The sequence below is a fragment of the Zalophus californianus genome, chromosome 13 (genome assembly GCF_009762305.2).
Source record: "Zalophus californianus isolate mZalCal1 chromosome 13, mZalCal1.pri.v2, whole genome shotgun sequence".
NCBI classification, from domain to species: Eukaryota; Metazoa; Chordata; class Mammalia; order Carnivora; family Otariidae; genus Zalophus; species Zalophus californianus.
In genome coordinates, this window is record NC_045607.1 from 89,348,363 (window position 1) to 89,366,492 (window position 18,130).

Here is an 18,130-nt window from a genome sequence, read left to right on the forward strand (position 1 = left end):
CGGGCTCACCCCATCCCTCTGAGCCCAAGGGGATGGGGCCACAGGAGCGAGGTCGGTCATCCAGATTGCTTTCAAATTGGCCTTTTCTTGCACCTGCCTTGAGTCTTACTACTGAAAAGCCTCACAATGTAGTGGGACCACAGAGGCCTACGTTCAAGTGCAGCCATGCAACTGAGGAAGGGTTGCTAGACCTTGACACTTTCTTCACGTGTAAAATGGGCCTAACGGTGTCTAGACCACACATTGCTTCAAGAATGAAATGGGTTAAATAATATTCTCCTGCAGCCTCAGAATATGACCTTATTTGAAGTAGGGTATTTGCAGATGTAATTAATTAAGAGGAGGTCATCCTGGATTAGGGTGGGCAATAATCCAATGGCTGGTGTCCTTCTAAGAAGAGGAAAGGACATTCAAAGATACACATAGGGAAGGTCCTGTGAAGATGGAGACAGAGATTGGAGTGATCAGCGACAAGCCCAGGAGAATGCCAAAGCTTGCCAGAATCTACCAGAAGCGAGGAAGAGGCAAGGGAGCACTCTTCCCTAAAGCCTTCAGAGGGAGTGTGGCCTGATTTCACACGTCTCTTGCCTCCAGAAATGTGAGAGCACTGTGAGCACGGGGTCTGTTGTCTGAAGCCACCCAATCTGGGATAGCTTCTGACGACAACACTGGGAAACTCACAAAGGTACCTGTGTAAGGTCCCGGGCCCAGAGCGAGAACATGCTGGTGTTCTTTCTCTCCCCTTCTCCTACCACTAAGCTTGTACCAGCTTCCCCAGGGACACAGTTCAAGGGGTACCTGAGGGCAGAGAAGCCATGCTTAAAAGCAAAACCAAAACTCAGTAGGCTAGGCTTCGGTCAGTTCCTCAGAACTGGTTTTGGTTTGAATTACCCTCATGTTACAAGGAAGCCTGAGCTGGATGGAGATGACATCTTTTCTTCCCTTTCTTCAAGTACCTTAAGGGACAGCTTTTCATGACCCATCTTCGTATGTCCCTCTGGCAGCCGGAAAGAGTCCTAGTTTGGAGCTACTGCTTGTGTAGTGCTCAAGGCAGTAACCTATGTTTGTTTTGTTTTGTTTTGGCTGTTTGTTGGCTTCTACGAGGGGATCTGACACAAGAGCAACTGTATGTTTTTGTATTTTCCTTTACTTCTTTCCCTGAGGAGTGGTGCCAAGTTCTACTGTGAGTTTTCAGTAGGCTGAGATTTTCTCTTACCTTGAGTTGGTGTTACAGACAATGATGAGGCCGCCGCGGTTGGGTAAGTGTGGGCAAACTTTCACTCCACATCACTGGGGGCAGGAGGAAATCTGCTTTGGCAATTGTGCTCAGGCACACCAACAAGCTCATTTCTGGCTGTCTCCAAAATAGTGGGATTTCTCCTGCTTGCTCGTCTACCTATTACTCGTGTTGGGAAGTTTTAGGAGATGAGATTTTTTTTTTTTTTCTGCACATAATAAATGCACAGTGGAAAAAAAAAAAAGAACTATCTTGAGATTGTCTCACAGCTTAGAATTTGGGGAGGGTTATTGGAACTTAAAAATTTGTGTCTTTTTTTTTTTTTTTTTTTACGTTAGACATCTGTCTGTGGTTATTCCGTTGGCAGGCAATCACCATCCCAGGCGAGCCAGTGTTTACAAGCTATGCTCCAAGAATAAGCTGTTTAGAACACAGAACAACAACAACAAAAAATGCAACTAAAATTAAATTAACTTATAATACAGGCAACCATTATTAAAAACAACAACATGATTCGATTAGAGCAAGTTTAGCTAAATGAGAGAAACCTGCAGCCATTGTTCTTTATTGCTCACTGCCTGGGTGCTGATGGTAGAAAAGAGATGACTATGGATTCTTGTGGGAGTGGGTTGAAGTGAGCAGCTTGAGTGAAATTGCCTACAAATAAGGCCTTCTAACCCTGAACTCCTATGGTTCTGTGGAACGGAATCACAGATATCCATTGACAAATGCACAGCAAGAATACTCAGTGTCAACAGTAATCAGACATAGTCTCAGGAGTCAAATGCCAATTGACTGGATGTTCTCCAAGCTCCCTTCCAAGCCGAAGGGTCAATGAATGGATGAACCATATTGCTCTTGTCTCTCAGCGGTGGTCTATATGTGTTCCTCACCTGAACTCTCACTACCGGCAGTTCTTCCTTACCTGCAGCTTCCAGGTGTCTTCTCCCCATATTTCTCTTATGTATGAGCCTTTCCATTCAACCAGAGTTCTTCCTGGGCAAGGACCACACCTTTTAGGTTCCCTCAATCCCAAGGGCCTGGCACAGTGCGTAGGCGCTCACTAGGTGCTTCTTGAGTTGTAGATGATTTGATTTGATGAATCCACAGCTTGAATCCCTGGATGAGGGAAGTTTGTGGCATATACAGGGGGCAGTTTGGGGTTGATTTGAGGAGACAGTGCAAAGGAACTCAGAGACAGGATTTCAGGTCATGCTTCCGAGTTCACTTGGTTTAAGATGCCTGGGACAGACTCCATAGATTGTTGTGTGATGTTTTTATTCCACACAGCAGTGTCCAAATACAGCATGTGCCTTCACTGGGGCATACTTGGGTTATCATGTAATGAGGCCCCTGCAGCCTGACCTCCTCATGCCGTAACCTGCTCTTCTGCAGCAGGGCTTCCACAGGTTATGTTCCCCCAGTCTTTCATCAACCAACAGAATTCCAGGATGGATGAGCGAGTCTGAAAGTTTATCCAGCCCTAGTCGGCTCAATGCCTTCTAGCCCTCTCTAACCCCTCTAGGGGCTGGTTCCTAGTTCTTATTTTCCAGACTTCTATTAGCAACCCCCTCTGCTTCTTGGAGTTTTCCTCCCTTGGCTCTGAGATACTACAGTGGGGGAACTTCTCATACTCTTAGGACCATTTCTTCTTTGCCTTTTTCTCTGGTCTCCTACGCCTGCTCTCCTAATTTGGGGGCATTCATCAGACTTCAGACCTTTTTTCTCTAACCTGTGTTTTTATAGTCTCCCCCTAAGAGAGTTAATTTATTCCCCAATGTCAATTAACATTTGCATATTGGAATAACTTTTTTATCTTTATCTCTATCACTGAATGGTGTCCCAAACATTAGACTTTCATTTTTCTTGAACTGTTTCAATTACTTCATGACTCAAACCCAATTCATTTCATAGAACCTAGCCCTAAAACTTGGCTCCTGATCTAGTATTTTCTTTGTCCCACCCTTCTGCAATGGCATCAGTATTGTCTTGATTTTCAGGTCTCAAAACCACAGTCCACTGGTTGCTTCTCCTTCTTTCCTGAATGGACGATCACTTGTTAGTTACTTTGTCGATTGTTTTGTCAATTGCCTTGTAACAAGTTTCTCCTTCCTCTGCCTTTCTTCCCTTTTCTGACCCTGAATCAGGGACTTTACCAAATATCTGGATTAATACCATGACCTTCTAATTGAGTGACTGGCGTTCCATTTCACTCCCTCAGTTCTATATGGATAAAAACAAAACAAAACAAAACAAAAAACCCGCACCAGCTTTAATCTATTTCAAACACTCCTTTGGTATTGTCATTCACTTGTTGAGTTACTGTCACTATCTCCTCCTGGCAGATCTACCTGGCATTAAGCCCTTGACATTTTTGTCTCAACCTGTATTTCCAGCATAGATATGCTACTCCCAGTCCCCCTCAACAAGCCCTGTGTGTGTGAACCTCTGAGATTACCTCTAACATTTCTGCAGGAGCCTCAAGAGTAGCTCTGACTCTGGATGCCTGGGTGGCTCAGTTGGTTAAGCGTCTGCCTTCAGCTCAGGGCATGATCCCAGGGTCCTGGGATCGAGTCCCACATCAGGCTCTGCTCGGTGGGGAGCCTGCTTCTCCCTCTTCCTCTCCCCCTGCTTGTACTTGCTCTCTCTCTGACACATAAATAAATAAAAACTTAAAGAAAAAAAAAAGAGTAGCTCTGACTCTCCAAATCTCACTCATCTTGGAAGTGTCCTTCCACCAGTCAACTTCCATGGTTTGGGCATTTTTATGCAAAACCTTTCATATCACTTCTTACCATTTTTCATGTGTACAGAATTGTAGCTTTCTGATTACATGATCATGTCTTCAAAAGGGCAGGAACCCTTTCTTACAGGAATCCTTTTCTTGGTTCCCCACTTTGATTTGAATTGATTCCCTAATTCAAAGACTTGCAAAAAGTGGGAGCATAGTATTTATTGGCTAAAACATTGAGATGCAATTTGAATTTAAGCTAAATTTGAACGGAGGTTAACTAGACTAATGTCTCCTAATGCCTAGCTCAGAGACCATGCCATTAAGAGAAGCACCTTCACTAGTGACCTGGGGCAGGGCAAAGGCAGGGCAGCAGTCTGAGCAGGACTTTTCACCAATTGAAAAAGAGTAGTCTTTGCTTCTTTTCTCTCTCAAGCCTGAGAACTCGTGACTGAAAGGCCCTTCATGACTCTTCGTGGAGCCACCAGAAAATGTTCTTGAATCTTATATCCTATGCTGTTCTGCTCCGTTTCATACCATGACAACACCTCAACTGCTAGGGTGTGTTCATTGGCAGAATTGTTAAGAATTACCCAGAAATTCATTAAGAATTATCCAGAGATTAAGAAATTCAGCTAAACCGATCATGTGATTGAAAACTGTTTTGTTTTTTTTTTTTCTGCTCATGATCCAGTGTGTCCCTTCGAGGGTAGCTTGCCTGAGAACAGATAGCTACAGTGAGCATCCTCTGCCTGATGGAAGCTCCAGCACAAGCAAACGCATACATAAGGAATATACAATTAAGATAAAAATGAAAAGTCATGCAGACCTGGATAGTAAGAGATACTTATATCCAAACAAAGGTGAATTTTAAAAGGGGAGGCTAAGGAGGAGGCATGGTTGTTTGAACACATTCATTTCATCTCATGGAGAGAAGTCATCTCTATGTGCTTTTGGCCAAAGGAGAGCCTTACATACGGATGCTCTGTAAATGGTCCTTGAGTTAATTAGTTTTGGCAATACGCTCCATAAGTTCTCCAAATAAACTCTCTCAGGCTTTGCCAGCCTGCATATAAAAGAGTTCATACTTCCCTAATATTGAAGGTTTCCAGAACCTGCTCTTTCAGAAAATTTCATCTTCCTGAGCTACCCAGAGGGCAAAGATCTCTTTGAGAGGAACTGGCCTTCTGAGAGACCTTGGGGAGGGGCTTGAGGTACCCATGGGAACATCCTTTGGGGAGACAACCTTGTAAATAATCCTACTAAAGGGATATTCTTTTAACCTCCCATCTCTTGTGGAAACACTTCATTCAACATGCACCTTTGCTTAAGGAATTCCAGGGGTGATGACGTCCCCACCCCATTAGCAGCCCATTCTGCTGTCAGTGACTTAAACTGATGAAAATTTCTTTCTTATTTGGGGCCAAAATTATTAACCAAATTAAGTTTTCTGTTTCTCCAATAGAGGAAGGAGTCAACTGGGGGGCCAGTAGTCTCAGAGTGTGATGCTAAATTGCCACGCATGCATTCATTCATCTGTCTATTCAGGGAACAGTCATAATTGGTTATAAACACTCATAAATACTCATGAAACACACACACACACAAACACACACAAAGAAAAAGAAAATTGTTAGGAGGACCAAACACAGTTCAAAGAACTCTTGTTCTAGCACGGAAGACAGATGTATAACCAATTACTATACCAGCAGGGAGATAAGTGCTAACACTAGTTAATAGCAGATAACAACTGAGACAGGAGGAACAGCTTAAGAGCAGTTAGGAAAGGCTTATCTCCTTCTGTTGAAGGCAGAAGAATGTAAGGCCGCTTAAGGAAATATTTATGACCCAGGACAGTTTCTTTGAGCCCAAGTAGAACCTGAGATAGGGGGAAAATAAGATTAGACAAAATAAAATAAGACCAGATATGAGAGATTAGAATCTCAGAGCACCTGTGAGGACCTAGTCATGGAAAGCGCATGTATTATTTCTGTGGCTGAGGCAGGAGGGACCAGATCACAAAGGGTTGTGTAGCCCATGTTAAGGAGAACTTTACCTTGTAAATCATGGAAGCTATTGAGGTCTTTTAAGCAGGAGTGTCATGATCACATTTGATAATTCCATGTTCAGGAGATTCTTCTGCCTACCAGGTGAAGGGCTAATTCATTCAACCAGTATTATTGGAGTGCTAGCTTCCTACCAGACACAGTTCTAGAGACTGAAGGATATTAGTAAGCGAAACAGACAAAGATCTCTGTCCTAAATAATCACTAAAGTGATTATATTCTTATGGAAGATGGCAGCTTATAATCTGATATAAACAAATGAGTATATTATATGGTATGTTAAGTGGTAATGAGTGCGTTGGAAAAGTGAGAGAGTAAGGAGAGTTGGAAATGCTGGAAAGGTGGTGCTTTTGCAATTTTGCATGAGGCAGTTTCACCAGAAAGAGCAAGGAAAGTCTCTGGATGTAGGGAGCTGCACACTGGCAGCAAGGTCAACCCTTGGGGCAATGGATCTGGGGAAGAAGCCCCGCGGGCCTGGGAGCGGGCTTAGGTCCATTTAGAGAATTCCAGAGCCCCAAGAACCCAAATTGTAATGGGTGGTGGGTCAAGAGAGCTCCAGAGGACACTCTCAGCTCTGCAAACACCTCACACTGCTGGGAGAGGCGTGGCCACCCTTGGGTCCTCTAAAGCGTGGGGCTCAAGGCGGATGTCCCTCTTGCCTGGGCTACTAGACAGACAGGATTTTATTCTCAGTGAAATGTTGAGCCATCAAAGGATTTTGAGCAGGATGCTCTGCTACAGTATAAGGAGGAATGACGAGAAGGCTGAATTGATAGCAGTGGGTGGTAGAAAGAAAAGGCATCATCCAGAAGTATCCTGACACAGAATTAACAGGACTGGGGGTGGACTAGATTTGCAAGATGAGAGATGTGTAGGTTTAAGATGACACACCCAAGATTCTGGCTTGAGGTGGGTGTTATTATTATTGGTATTATAAGAAAATGGGGCACAAAGAGTTTTCATAAAGTGCTCAGGGTCTTAGAGGCTCCTAATTTCTAGACCTAGGATTTGAGCTCAGATGTGTCTGACTTTAGAGTGTGAGATCTTATCCATTGCACAGAAGATACTATCCCTAGAAGGAAGAAGGCAGCTGGTTGGAAAGCATCTTCATAGCAGTGTCTATTTCTCTCTTGGACAAAGGAGGCAGTGTACGAGGAAAGTCCCCTTGGAGGCGCAAGGAAGAGAGGGAAGTTACAGCCAGAGGTGGGTGAGCCAGGCATCCTTTCTGTTGCCAGAGCATGTTACACACTACCGTTTTGAGCTCCAGAAATAAGGATGCTGGGCAAGTGCAGCATTAAGATGATACCGGGTCTGGGTACATTTGCATTTTCAGTAAGGAAGAGGGTCTTCAAGTCCAGCTAAGTCCAGCATTTCCCTATGGAAAGCACTTGATGGGGCCCAGGTTGTTGCCTGGTAATATGTCCCTCCCTAAAATGAGAACAAGACCACCGCCCACTGTGGACAGTCCTTTCTAGCTACTGCCTCATCGTTCACTCCCTTTATAGCGCTCTGAAGCACTGCCTATACTCTGTTGTCTCTGCACCCTCACTCTTATTTTCTCTTCGCTTTACACAGGCTTTCATCTGCACCAAATCCCCTAGGTCCTGCTTGGCAGGCTCACTCATGACCTCCACACTGCTAATACCAACTCTACACAGCATTTGGCTCAACTGAGCACTCCCTCCTGTAGCACTGCGTTTTAAACTCTAGCTTTCATTATAATTGAGGTATGGCGAGGCCAACAGATCAGGAGATAACTGCCATTGAAAAAAAAAATAGTTTGTTGTGTTCTCAGATCCTGAGAGAAGGAGGCATGCCACTGCAGGGGCCACCCAGGGAAGCACCAGGGTCAGAGAGGAGCCAGAACGGAAGGGGAAATGTGACCAGAAGTCTTGATTGTGGTTTCCACAAGAAGGAATGGGCAAGGCCGGGTTAGCAGGCTTCAATTGTCTAGTTGGAAATAGTTCATCAGGATTTAGAACATAGGGGCTGTTCCTTGTTGTATGGTACCTGGCCCTGGGGTGGTTAGGGCAATAAAGGAGGTGGTTGGAGTTAAGGGTTCTGGGTTGCTTCTTTTGCATTTGAAAGGCCTCCCCTGGGTGAGTTGTTAACTATCTCTTGGAACTGGCTAACCCTGGGACGGGCAGTCCCTGTAGGATCAGCAAGCATCAGGTATCAAAGCATCAGAAAACAGAAAAGACTTGATTAATTGCCTTTTTGCCCTTCACCTCAATCTTCTTTGCTAGTGCCCTCCCTCCCAGAGATCCCTAAGTGTTGGCATGCCCCACATCTCAATCCTTGGACACTTTTTCTCCCTTGTGTATCTTGTGGTAATGTCATACAGCCCCCTAGCATTAAGTAACATGCAGACATTGAGGACTCCCAAATTTGTCTCTACCAGAAACTCTGGACTATCTGTTATCCAACTGCTTACTAAACATCATGTGAATGACTAGTTGTCATCTCAAACTACATACCGATTTCTGCTCCTTACTCTGTTATTCTCTGTCTTCTCCAGTTTAAAAGTAGTACTTCCATTGCCCTAATGCCTCAAGCCTCAAATCTGGAAATTTTCCTGGATTTCTCTATTTTTGTCAAACTGCATATCCAACCTGACAGCAAACCCCATAAGTTCTTATTTGAAAAAATAGAAGACCTGGGGATAAATCCCACTTGGTCGTGGTGGATGACCCTTTTCATGTATTGTTGGATCCTATTAGTTAGGATTTTGTTGAGGATTTTGGAATCCATATTCATCAGGGATATCAGTCTGAAATTCTCCTTTTTAATGGAGTCTTTGCCTGGTTTGGGGATTAATGTAATGCTGGTCTCATAGAATGAGTCTGGAAGCTTTCCTTCTGTTTCTATTTTTTGAAACAGCTTCAGGAGAATAGGTATTATTTCTTCTTTGAATGTTTGGTAGAATTCCCCAGGGAATCCATCAGGCCCTGGACTCTTGTTTTTTGGGAGGTTTTTGATCACTGGCTCAATCTCGTTACTGGTTATTGGCCTATTCAGGTTGTCAATTTCTTCCTGTTTCAGTCTTGGCAGCTTATAGGTTTCCAGGAAGGCATCCATTTCATCCAGATTGCTCAGTTTGTTGGCATATAGTTGTTGATAATAATTTCTAATAATTGTTTCTATTTCCTTGGTGTTAGTCGTGATCTCTCCCCTTTCATTCATAATTCTATTAATTTGGGTCCTTTCTCTTTTCTTTTGGATAAGTCTGGCCAGTGGTTTATTGATCTTATTAATCCTTTCAGAGAACTAGCTTCTGGTTTTGTTGATCTGATCTACTGTGTTTCTGGATGAAAGACCTCAATGTGAGACAGGAATCCATCAAAATCCTAGAGGAGAACACAGGCAGTAACCTCTTCGACATCGGCCACAGCAACTTCTTTCAAGATACATCTCCAAAGGCAAGTGAAACAAAAGCAAAAATGAACTTTTGGCATTTCATCAAGATAAAAAGCTTCTGCACAACAAAAGAAACAGTCAGCAAAACAAAGAGGCAACCCACAGAATGGGAGAAGATATTTGCAAATGACACTACAGATAAAGGGCTGGTATCTAAGATCTATAAAGGACTTCTCAAACTCAACATCCAAAAAACAAATAATCAAGTCAAAAAATGGGCAGAAGATATGAAAAGACACTTCTCAAAAGAAGACATACAAATGGCTAACAGACACATGAAAAAATGTTCATCATCATTAGCCATCAGGGAAATTCAAATTAAAAACCACATTGAGATTCCACCTTACACCAGTTAGAACGGCAAGAATGGACGGGGAAAGAAACAACAAACATTGGAGAGGTTGTGGAGAAAGGGGAACCCTCTTACGCTGTTGGTGGGAATGCAAGTTGGTACAGCCGCTTTGGAAAACAGTGTGGAGGTGCCTCAAAAAATTAAAAACAGAGCTACCCTATGACCCAGCAATTGCACTCCTGGGTATTTACCCCAAAGACAAAGATGTAGTGAAGAGAAGGGCCATATGCACCCCAATGTTCATAGCAGCAATGTCCTCAATAGCCAAACTGTGGAAAGAGCCGAGATGCCCTTCAGCAGATGAACGGATAAAGAAGAGGTGGTCCATATACACAATGGAATATTACTCAGCCATCAGAAAGGACGAAGACCCAACTTTTACATCAACATGGATGGGACTGGAGGAGATGATGCTAAGTGAAATAAGTCAAGCAGAGAAAGTCAATTACCATATGGTTTCACTTATTCGTGGAACACGAGGAACAGCAGGGAGGACATTAGGAGAAGGAAGGGAAAACTGAAGGGGGGGAAATCGGAGGGGGAGATGAACCATGAGAGACGATGGACTCTGAGAAACAAACTGAGGGTTCTAGAGGGGAGGGGGGTGGAGGGATGGGTTAGCCCGGTGATGGGTATTAAGGAGGGCACGTACTGCATGGAGCACTGGGTGTTCTACGAAAACAATGGATCGTGGATCACCACATCAAAAATTAATGATGTATTGTATGGTGACTAACATAACATAATAAAATAAAATTTTAAAAAAAGAAAAGATAGAAGACCTAAGTAAATGGAAAGACAAGCTGTGTTCATATTTGGAAGACTTAATATCACAGCTAATTTCCCCAATGGATCTACAGATTCAGTGCAACTCCTATCAAGATTCTAGCTGCCTTTTTTTGTGTGTTAATGGACAAGCTGATCCTAAAATTCATATGGAAATGTAAGGGAGCCAGAATAGCCACAGACCCTGCAGATCAGTCTTTCTGTGAAGGAAGCCTATTGGCTGATCTGCATGGCTGCAGCCTGAGGGGCAGGCTTCTACTGAACACATGTCTAGGGGCTGGTGTAAATCTTTCCAGAGACCTTGGAAGGCTGGTGCTCTTTGCATACTCACCCTCTCACTCACTCCAGAGCACCAGTGTTTCCTGGTGGGGAGGCTTCGAGGTGTCTGGTGTACTGGTTTTTGCAGGAGCTGCCCAGGTGACTCCCCACCCCGACATCACCTGCCTCTGTTGGCCAGGGCCTTCCTTGAATTACTCCTTTCCAGGGAACTGTGAGAATCAAAGATGTCTCTTGGCAGGCTCTTGCCCCCAGAGCACTGAATAGACAGCACACTGATGTACACACCCCAGTCTCGGTGTGAGGGGAGCCTCTTTGCTTCTCCTTAGAGCTTCAGCCTGAGGGGCAGTCTTAAGGTCTTGCACACATTTAGTGGCCTACAGAGCTGCTCTCAAGGAACATAGGCTGTGGACACCATCTTGGTGCTCTCCCTCTGCCTTGCTTCCGCTCACCAGTATGATCCAGAAGAAAGCTTATATAATCATCTGGAGCCCAGATTTTTGTGACTGCCACTCAGAGAACACCTCCAGATTGCCTGGCCTTGGTGGCCAATAGGACTTACGCTTCCAGCCCACAGGACTGTATTATTTTCATACTTTCACAAGCTGCTGCCTAAGGATCTGACTTTCAACCAACTTGAATCTAGGTGCTAAGATCCTCCCCTTTGGGCTACTGACAGATCTTGGCACATCCTCCACTACTGGGAGCTATTAAAAATAGAATTGGCTGCTTGGATAAACACAAAGGTTTCCAAGACAACTAAGAGCTGAGGCAGGGTTGAACATCAAATTTCATCTCCCATATAAGACCAATTCTTCAAGACTGGGAGAAGTAGTTGTTTCATCTCCTGTGTAGAAAGAGAGAGTCAGGCAAAATGAAGAAACGGAGGAATATATTCCAAAGTCCTCAATAAATAGCATTGGAAATATTGGACAGTCACACACAAAAGAATGAAACTGGACTGCTCTCTTACACCATGCACAGAAATTAATTCAAAATGGATTAAAGACTTGAATATAAGACCTGAAACCAAAAAAGTCCTAGAAGGAAACCTAGGCGATAAGCTCCTTGACATTGGACTTGGCGATGATTTTTTAATCTGACACCAAAAACAAAAACAACAAAAGCAAAAATTAAAAGTTGGGACTGTATCAAACTAAAAAGCTTCTGCACAGCAAAGGAAATCATCAATAAAATTGAGTCAACCTACTGAATGGGAGAAAATATTTGCAAATCATATATCTGATAAAGGGTTAATATCCAAAATAGCTAAAGAACTCATACACCTCAATAGTAACACACACACACACACACACACACACACACACACACAGTCAAAATAAAAGTGGATAGAGGATCTGAATAGATATTTTTCAAAAAAAGACATACAAATAACCAATAGGTACATGAAAAGATGCTCAACATCAGTAATCATAAGGGAAATGCAAATCAAAACCACCATGAGATATCACCTCACACTTGTTAGAATGACTAGTATCAAAAAGACAAGAAGTAACAGGCATCGGTGAGGGTGTGGAGAAAAGGAAAACCCTGTGCACGTTGGTGGGATTCTACGTTGGTACAGCCGCTATGGAAAACACTGTGCGGTTTCCTTAAAAAATGACAAATAAAAAATGAAACTACCATATGATCCAGCAATTCCACTTCTGGGTATTTATCTGAAGAAAATGAAAATGCTAACTCAAAAGGATGTACACACCCCGTGTTCATTGCAGTATTATTTACAGTAGCCAAGATATGAATCAATCTGTGTGTGTATGTGTGTGTGATGCAATATTACTCAGCCAAAAACAGAATGAAATTTTGCCATTTGCAAAAACATGGATGGACCTCAAGGGCATTACTATACGAAGCAAAATAAGTCAGAGAAAGATGAATACCGTATGGCTTCACTTACATGTGGAATCTAAAACACACAAGCAAACAAACAAACCAAGCTCATAGATACAGGGGACAGACTGGTGGTTGCCAGAGGTAGGGATTTAGGGGGTGGGAAAAATGGGCAAACTGGTTGTATTTTATTTCTAGTTTTAAAAAAATTGGAAAAAAAAGGACTTCTCAGAGAAAGTCTAATTGCATGCTTGGGCAGCAGAGACATGAAATCGGCTTAAGGCAATTTGTACAGAAAGCAAACAAACTTCCCAAGATTAATAGGATTGTGTGAAAAGGAGACAGAGGGTACCTTGAAGGGACTTCCGGTGGCCAAAATTATGATGATTTAGGCTATAAAAGAACAATTATTATTTTTTAAAAAGCCCTCAAAATGGATCAGAGACCTAAATATAAGAACTAAAGCTATAAAATACTCAGAAGAAAACATAGACATAAATCTTTGTGACCTTGGATTTGGCAATGGTTTCTTAGATATGACACCTAAAGCATAAGCAATAAAAGAGAAAATAAATTTGGCTTCATCAGAATTAAGTTAATTTATGTTTTAAAATTAAAATATTTGTGCTTCAAAGAACACTATCAAGAAACTGAAAAGAATTTGCAGAATGAGAGAAAGTATTTGCACATTATATATTTGATAAATACTTTGGCAGTTTCTCAGAAAGTTAAACATAGAGTTACCATTTAGCCAAGAAATTCCACTGCTATATATCCAAGAGAATTGAAAACATGTCTACACAAAAATTTGTACATGAATGTCCATAGCAGCATTATTCTAAAAGCCAACAAGTAGAAACAACCTAAATGTCCATCAACTGATGAGTGGATAAACAAGATGTGGTATATTCATACAAGGAAATATTATTCAATCACGAAAAGGAATGAAGTACCGATATGTGCTACAACATAAATGAATCTTGAAAATATTAAGCTCAGTGAAAGAAGCTAGATTCAAAAGGCCACACGGTGTATGATTCCATTTTTGTGAAATATCGAGAATAAGCCAGACAATAGAGACAGAAAGTATACTGGTGGTTGCCAGAGGTTGGAAGGAGAGGGAAGGGGAATTGGGAAGTTTCTGTCCATGGGTAGTGGGTTCCTTTTTGGGGTAATGAAAATGATCCAAAATTAGTGGTGTGGATTTCACAATTCTGTGAATATACTGAAAACCACTGAATTGTACCACTGAATTGTCTTTTAAGTATATATGTGTATACACACACATTCACACACACACACACACAATTCTTTATTGTATGTCACTTATACTTCAATAAGGCTGCTGGAAAAAATAAAATTAAGGAACAAATACATATTTGTATATAATATATACCTTCCTTCACACCACTTCTCACCTCTACCAGCACCATCACTCAATCCAAACTATCATGTCTGTGAAAACATTCCTCACTGGTCATCCTGCTTCTAATCCTGTCCAACCCCCTGTCCTTCCCAAGAGTCTATTGTCTACACCAAAGCTGAGTCCCCTTTTGAAAATGTAATGAGATCCTGTCATTCACCTGATCCAGATCCCTTTTGCCTCAACCATGAGAAGTCCTTGGATTCAAGAAAGCCTGAGAACAAAGGTAGAAGCGTAGGAGGTGGAGCAGGACCAAGGTTGGGCACCCACTCAGTGTAGCCAGTTCTGCGCTCTCTCGGTCTAAACTTCTTAGTATCAGGTAGTTCAAATAATGGGCAAACTCCCATCACAACACTCAAAAGAACTTGACACTTTCCTGCTCAGGCAAATAACGAGTGTTTATTGAGAATCTAGCTCTGTTCTACTGAGCGCTGTCCTTGAGTATCTGACTCCCAGAGTTCAAGTCCAACTGAAGAAGTTGGTGTGCATTATCCATTTGACAATCATTTGATTTTCAAGGACCCACTACTGAAAAAAACTATGGGAAGCTTCATAGAAGAGACAAAGGGGCTCAGAAAATCACCAGTGTGGGTGAGTCATGAGAACTGGTTCATAGTCAGAAAAGGACAAAGAGCCTCTAATTTGGATTGATAAAGAACACCTTGCTTCCTCTTACCTTGTCTCCCTTCTCCTCCAGGCAATCAACTTTTAACTTCTCTCTAACTCTTAACTCCGCTGTACAGCGGAGCTCTTGGAAGAGAAGTTTTATCTTCTCTCCAGGGGCTTGTTTATGGGTCATTTCCCCGTTTACAGGAATGAGCAAATCACCAAATCACGAGACCCAGCAAAACTGCAGGAGGCTCTGAGACTTTCAATTGTCTATTTCAGATCGGGTACAGACCATGTTCCTCCTTCCGCTAATCATGAGCCTGGGAATGCAGCTTCATCAGACAGCAGGTAAGAAAGGAAAAAGGGAGGGGGTCTGAGAAAGGCGTAAGCAGTTGCCCCTAGCGGAAGCCAATGATGAGAATGGGGGTCCTCAGGCTGAAGGCTTTCTTTGAGAGGAAGTGGGATTACACTCTGTTACATGAACAGGAAAAAGAATGGTGCCCAGGGTGGCCCGCGCTTGCCCATGTCCCTGTCTTACAGAAACAATAGCCATCTGGCAGATGAGGAAACTGGAATTCAGAGAAGTTATTTCATTTACCCCAGATTCCTCAGTCACTAGGCCGCACAGGCAAGCTGGAACACAACTACTGTCCTCTCTACCTTACCATGCTACGGTGATGATGATAATCAAGCATGGCAGACAACCCCTAACCTTCCCACTTTGGAATGGGATTTTGGAATTAAGTTTGATTATTGACCTATATTGAATGTTGATACTGGACGTTCACAAAACCAAAAAGTATGTATGATGAATTATGTTTTAAGAATTAACCAAAAGGAAAGTATAAACATGTTGTATCTTGCTTTCTCCTCCAATTTGGAATTCTTCTCTGCTTCCCACTTTACATTATGCAGATAGTATCAGTTCAAATAAATACTAATTACCTGCCTAAATTGGACTGCCTTCTCCTCAGGGGTATTTTTTTTTTTTTTTTTTGTAAGTCTTATCATTTCATGTCTCCCTAATTAAGGAGTTTTAACTTCAGAGGTTTCTCGTAGAGGCTACCTGAGGGGAAAAAAGTAACAAAAGGATCTAAGGCCTGATGAGAAAGCTTACTTCTGGAGAGGGGAAGCAATCCGGGATGAGAATTAAAAAGGACAATCTTATAACTATTACGTTTCCCAGTTTTATTTTTTTTAAGATTTTATTTATTTATTTGACAGAGAGAGAGACCCAGCGAGAGAGGGAACACAAGCAGGGGGAGTGGGAGAGGGAGAAGCAGGCTTCCTGCTGAGCAGGGAGCCTGATGCTGGGGCTCGATCCCAGGGCCCCGGGGATCATGACCTGAGCTGAAGGCAGACGCTTAACGACTGAGCCACCCAGGCACCCCGCAGGTGTTTTTTTGTTTTTTCTTTAACAAGAACTATGCATTTACTTGTATATTGAAAGAAGTATTATACCCTTGCTTTTCTATTAAAAGAAATACACAAGTTTTACTTATATGATAAAAATATAAATTTTAAAATATAGGAATTCTTTTAAAAAGAACACTTTAAAAAGCGTTTGAAGGCATTGGGCTGTAGCCTCCGGTGCCCGAGGACAGCCACGACTCTCAGGGTGGCCACACTGATGGCCTCATTCCCCTCACTGTGTTTGTTCACCCCTAAACTTGCACTGTCTTTGAGAAGGAAAAACAGAGAACATGAATTGAATCAATATAATTCTTTATTACCCTATGTAAATTTCTATTTTTAAAATTTTTAAAAGAATGCTTACAGCAGCATTGTTAGTCCTTCCAAAAAAAAAAACCCCAAAACAACCAAATGCCCATCGACAGGATAATGCATAAATTGTGGTATATTAGCAGAATGGAAAAATACACAGCGTGTAAATAAATTAATTACAAAACTAGGCAACTACATTTAAGAGTCTTAGTAGCATGATATTGATTAAAAAAACAAAAAATCAAACACAGAAGACAACATACAACACAGTGTCCTTTTTTTTATTTTTTTTTAAATTTTTTATTGTTACGTTAATCACCGTATATTACATCATTAGTTTTTGGTGCAGTGTTCCATGATTCATTGTTTGTTCATAACACCCAGTGCTCCATGCAGAACGTGCCCTCCTCAATACCCATCACCAGGCTAACCCATCCCCCTACCCTCCTCCCCTCTAGAACCCTCAGTTTGTTTTTCAGAGTCCATCGTCTCTCATGGTTCGTCTCCCCCTCTGACTTACTCCCCTTCATTCTTCCCCTTCTGCTATCTTCTTCTTTTTTTTTTCTTAACATATATTGCATTATTTGTTTCAGAAGTACAGATCTGTGATTCAGCAGTCTTGTACAATTCACAGTGCTCACCATAGCACATACACTCCCCAATGTCTATCACCCAGCCACCCCATCCCTCCCACCCCCCCACCACTCCAGCAACCCTCAGTTTGTTTCCTGAGATTAAGAATTCTTCATATCAGTGAGGTCATAGGATACATGTCTTTCTCTGATTGACTTATTTCACTCAGCATAACACCCTCCAGTTCCATCCACGTCGTTGCAAATGGCAAGATCTCATTCCTTTTGATGGCTGCATAATATTCCATTGTGTATATATACCACCTCTTCTTTATCCACTCATCACAGTGTCCTTTTTATAAACAATATATATGTATACATATACCTATATATATTGCTTATGTATTGCAATATACCTATATATGTATAATATATGTATATAATGCATGTGATATGCATATCATAATAATATGATATAAGCAATATATATCTATATGATAGAGCTAAAAAATAAGCCAGAGATTAATAAACACAATATTCAGGATGCTGATTACCTTTGGTGGAGGAAGTAGATGTATGTCATTAGTAATGTTCTGGTTCTTGGGGTAGGTGATGGATTCTCAGGAGTTCATTTTACTTGATTCGATATCCTTTAAAAGTTTTCTGTATTTAAACTTTTGTGTTGTAAAAGATACCACAGGTACAAAAAGCCACATGAAACAAGGGTAAAGCATCACGTTACCGTAACGGGAACACTTGTAACCGTCACCCTTGTCAAGTAGTAGAACTGTGCCAGTCTCCCCGAAACGCTTCCCCTGCCCCAGTCCTACATAACGCCCTCCCCATAACACTGTACTATCCACCCACTTCTCCGTTAAAAAATGTTCCTAAACATCACTGAAAGAAATCTTAGTAAGCACTCAGCAAGGTATGTTCTTTATAGTTTCCAAATCAGCAAATACAGATATCGCTCATTTTAAAGTGGCTCTATATATTTTATTGGACATGCTGTAATTTATTTAACCATTCCTTTATCGAGAGAAATTACAGTTATTTAAAGAACAGTTGTTTCTTGCTGGATTAAT

The 18,130-nt window shown here is 42.0% G+C and overlaps 1 protein-coding gene across 2 annotated transcripts in view; it reads left to right on the top strand.

Annotated features, from left to right (window-relative positions):
* Positions 1-929: 929 nt before the first annotated feature.
* PDCD1LG2 (programmed cell death 1 ligand 2) overlaps positions 930-18,130 on the top strand; it is a 57,810-nt gene continuing 40,609 nt past the window's right edge. For both annotated transcript variants that reach the window (XM_027615826.2, XM_027615827.2), the window contains exons 1-2: positions 930-1,259; positions 15,028-15,096. In XM_027615826.2, coding sequence (XP_027471627.1) covers positions 1,238-1,259; positions 15,028-15,096 — 91 coding nt within the window. In that variant the 5' untranslated portion in view covers positions 930-1,237. The remainder of the gene's footprint in view (positions 1,260-15,027; positions 15,097-18,130) is intronic.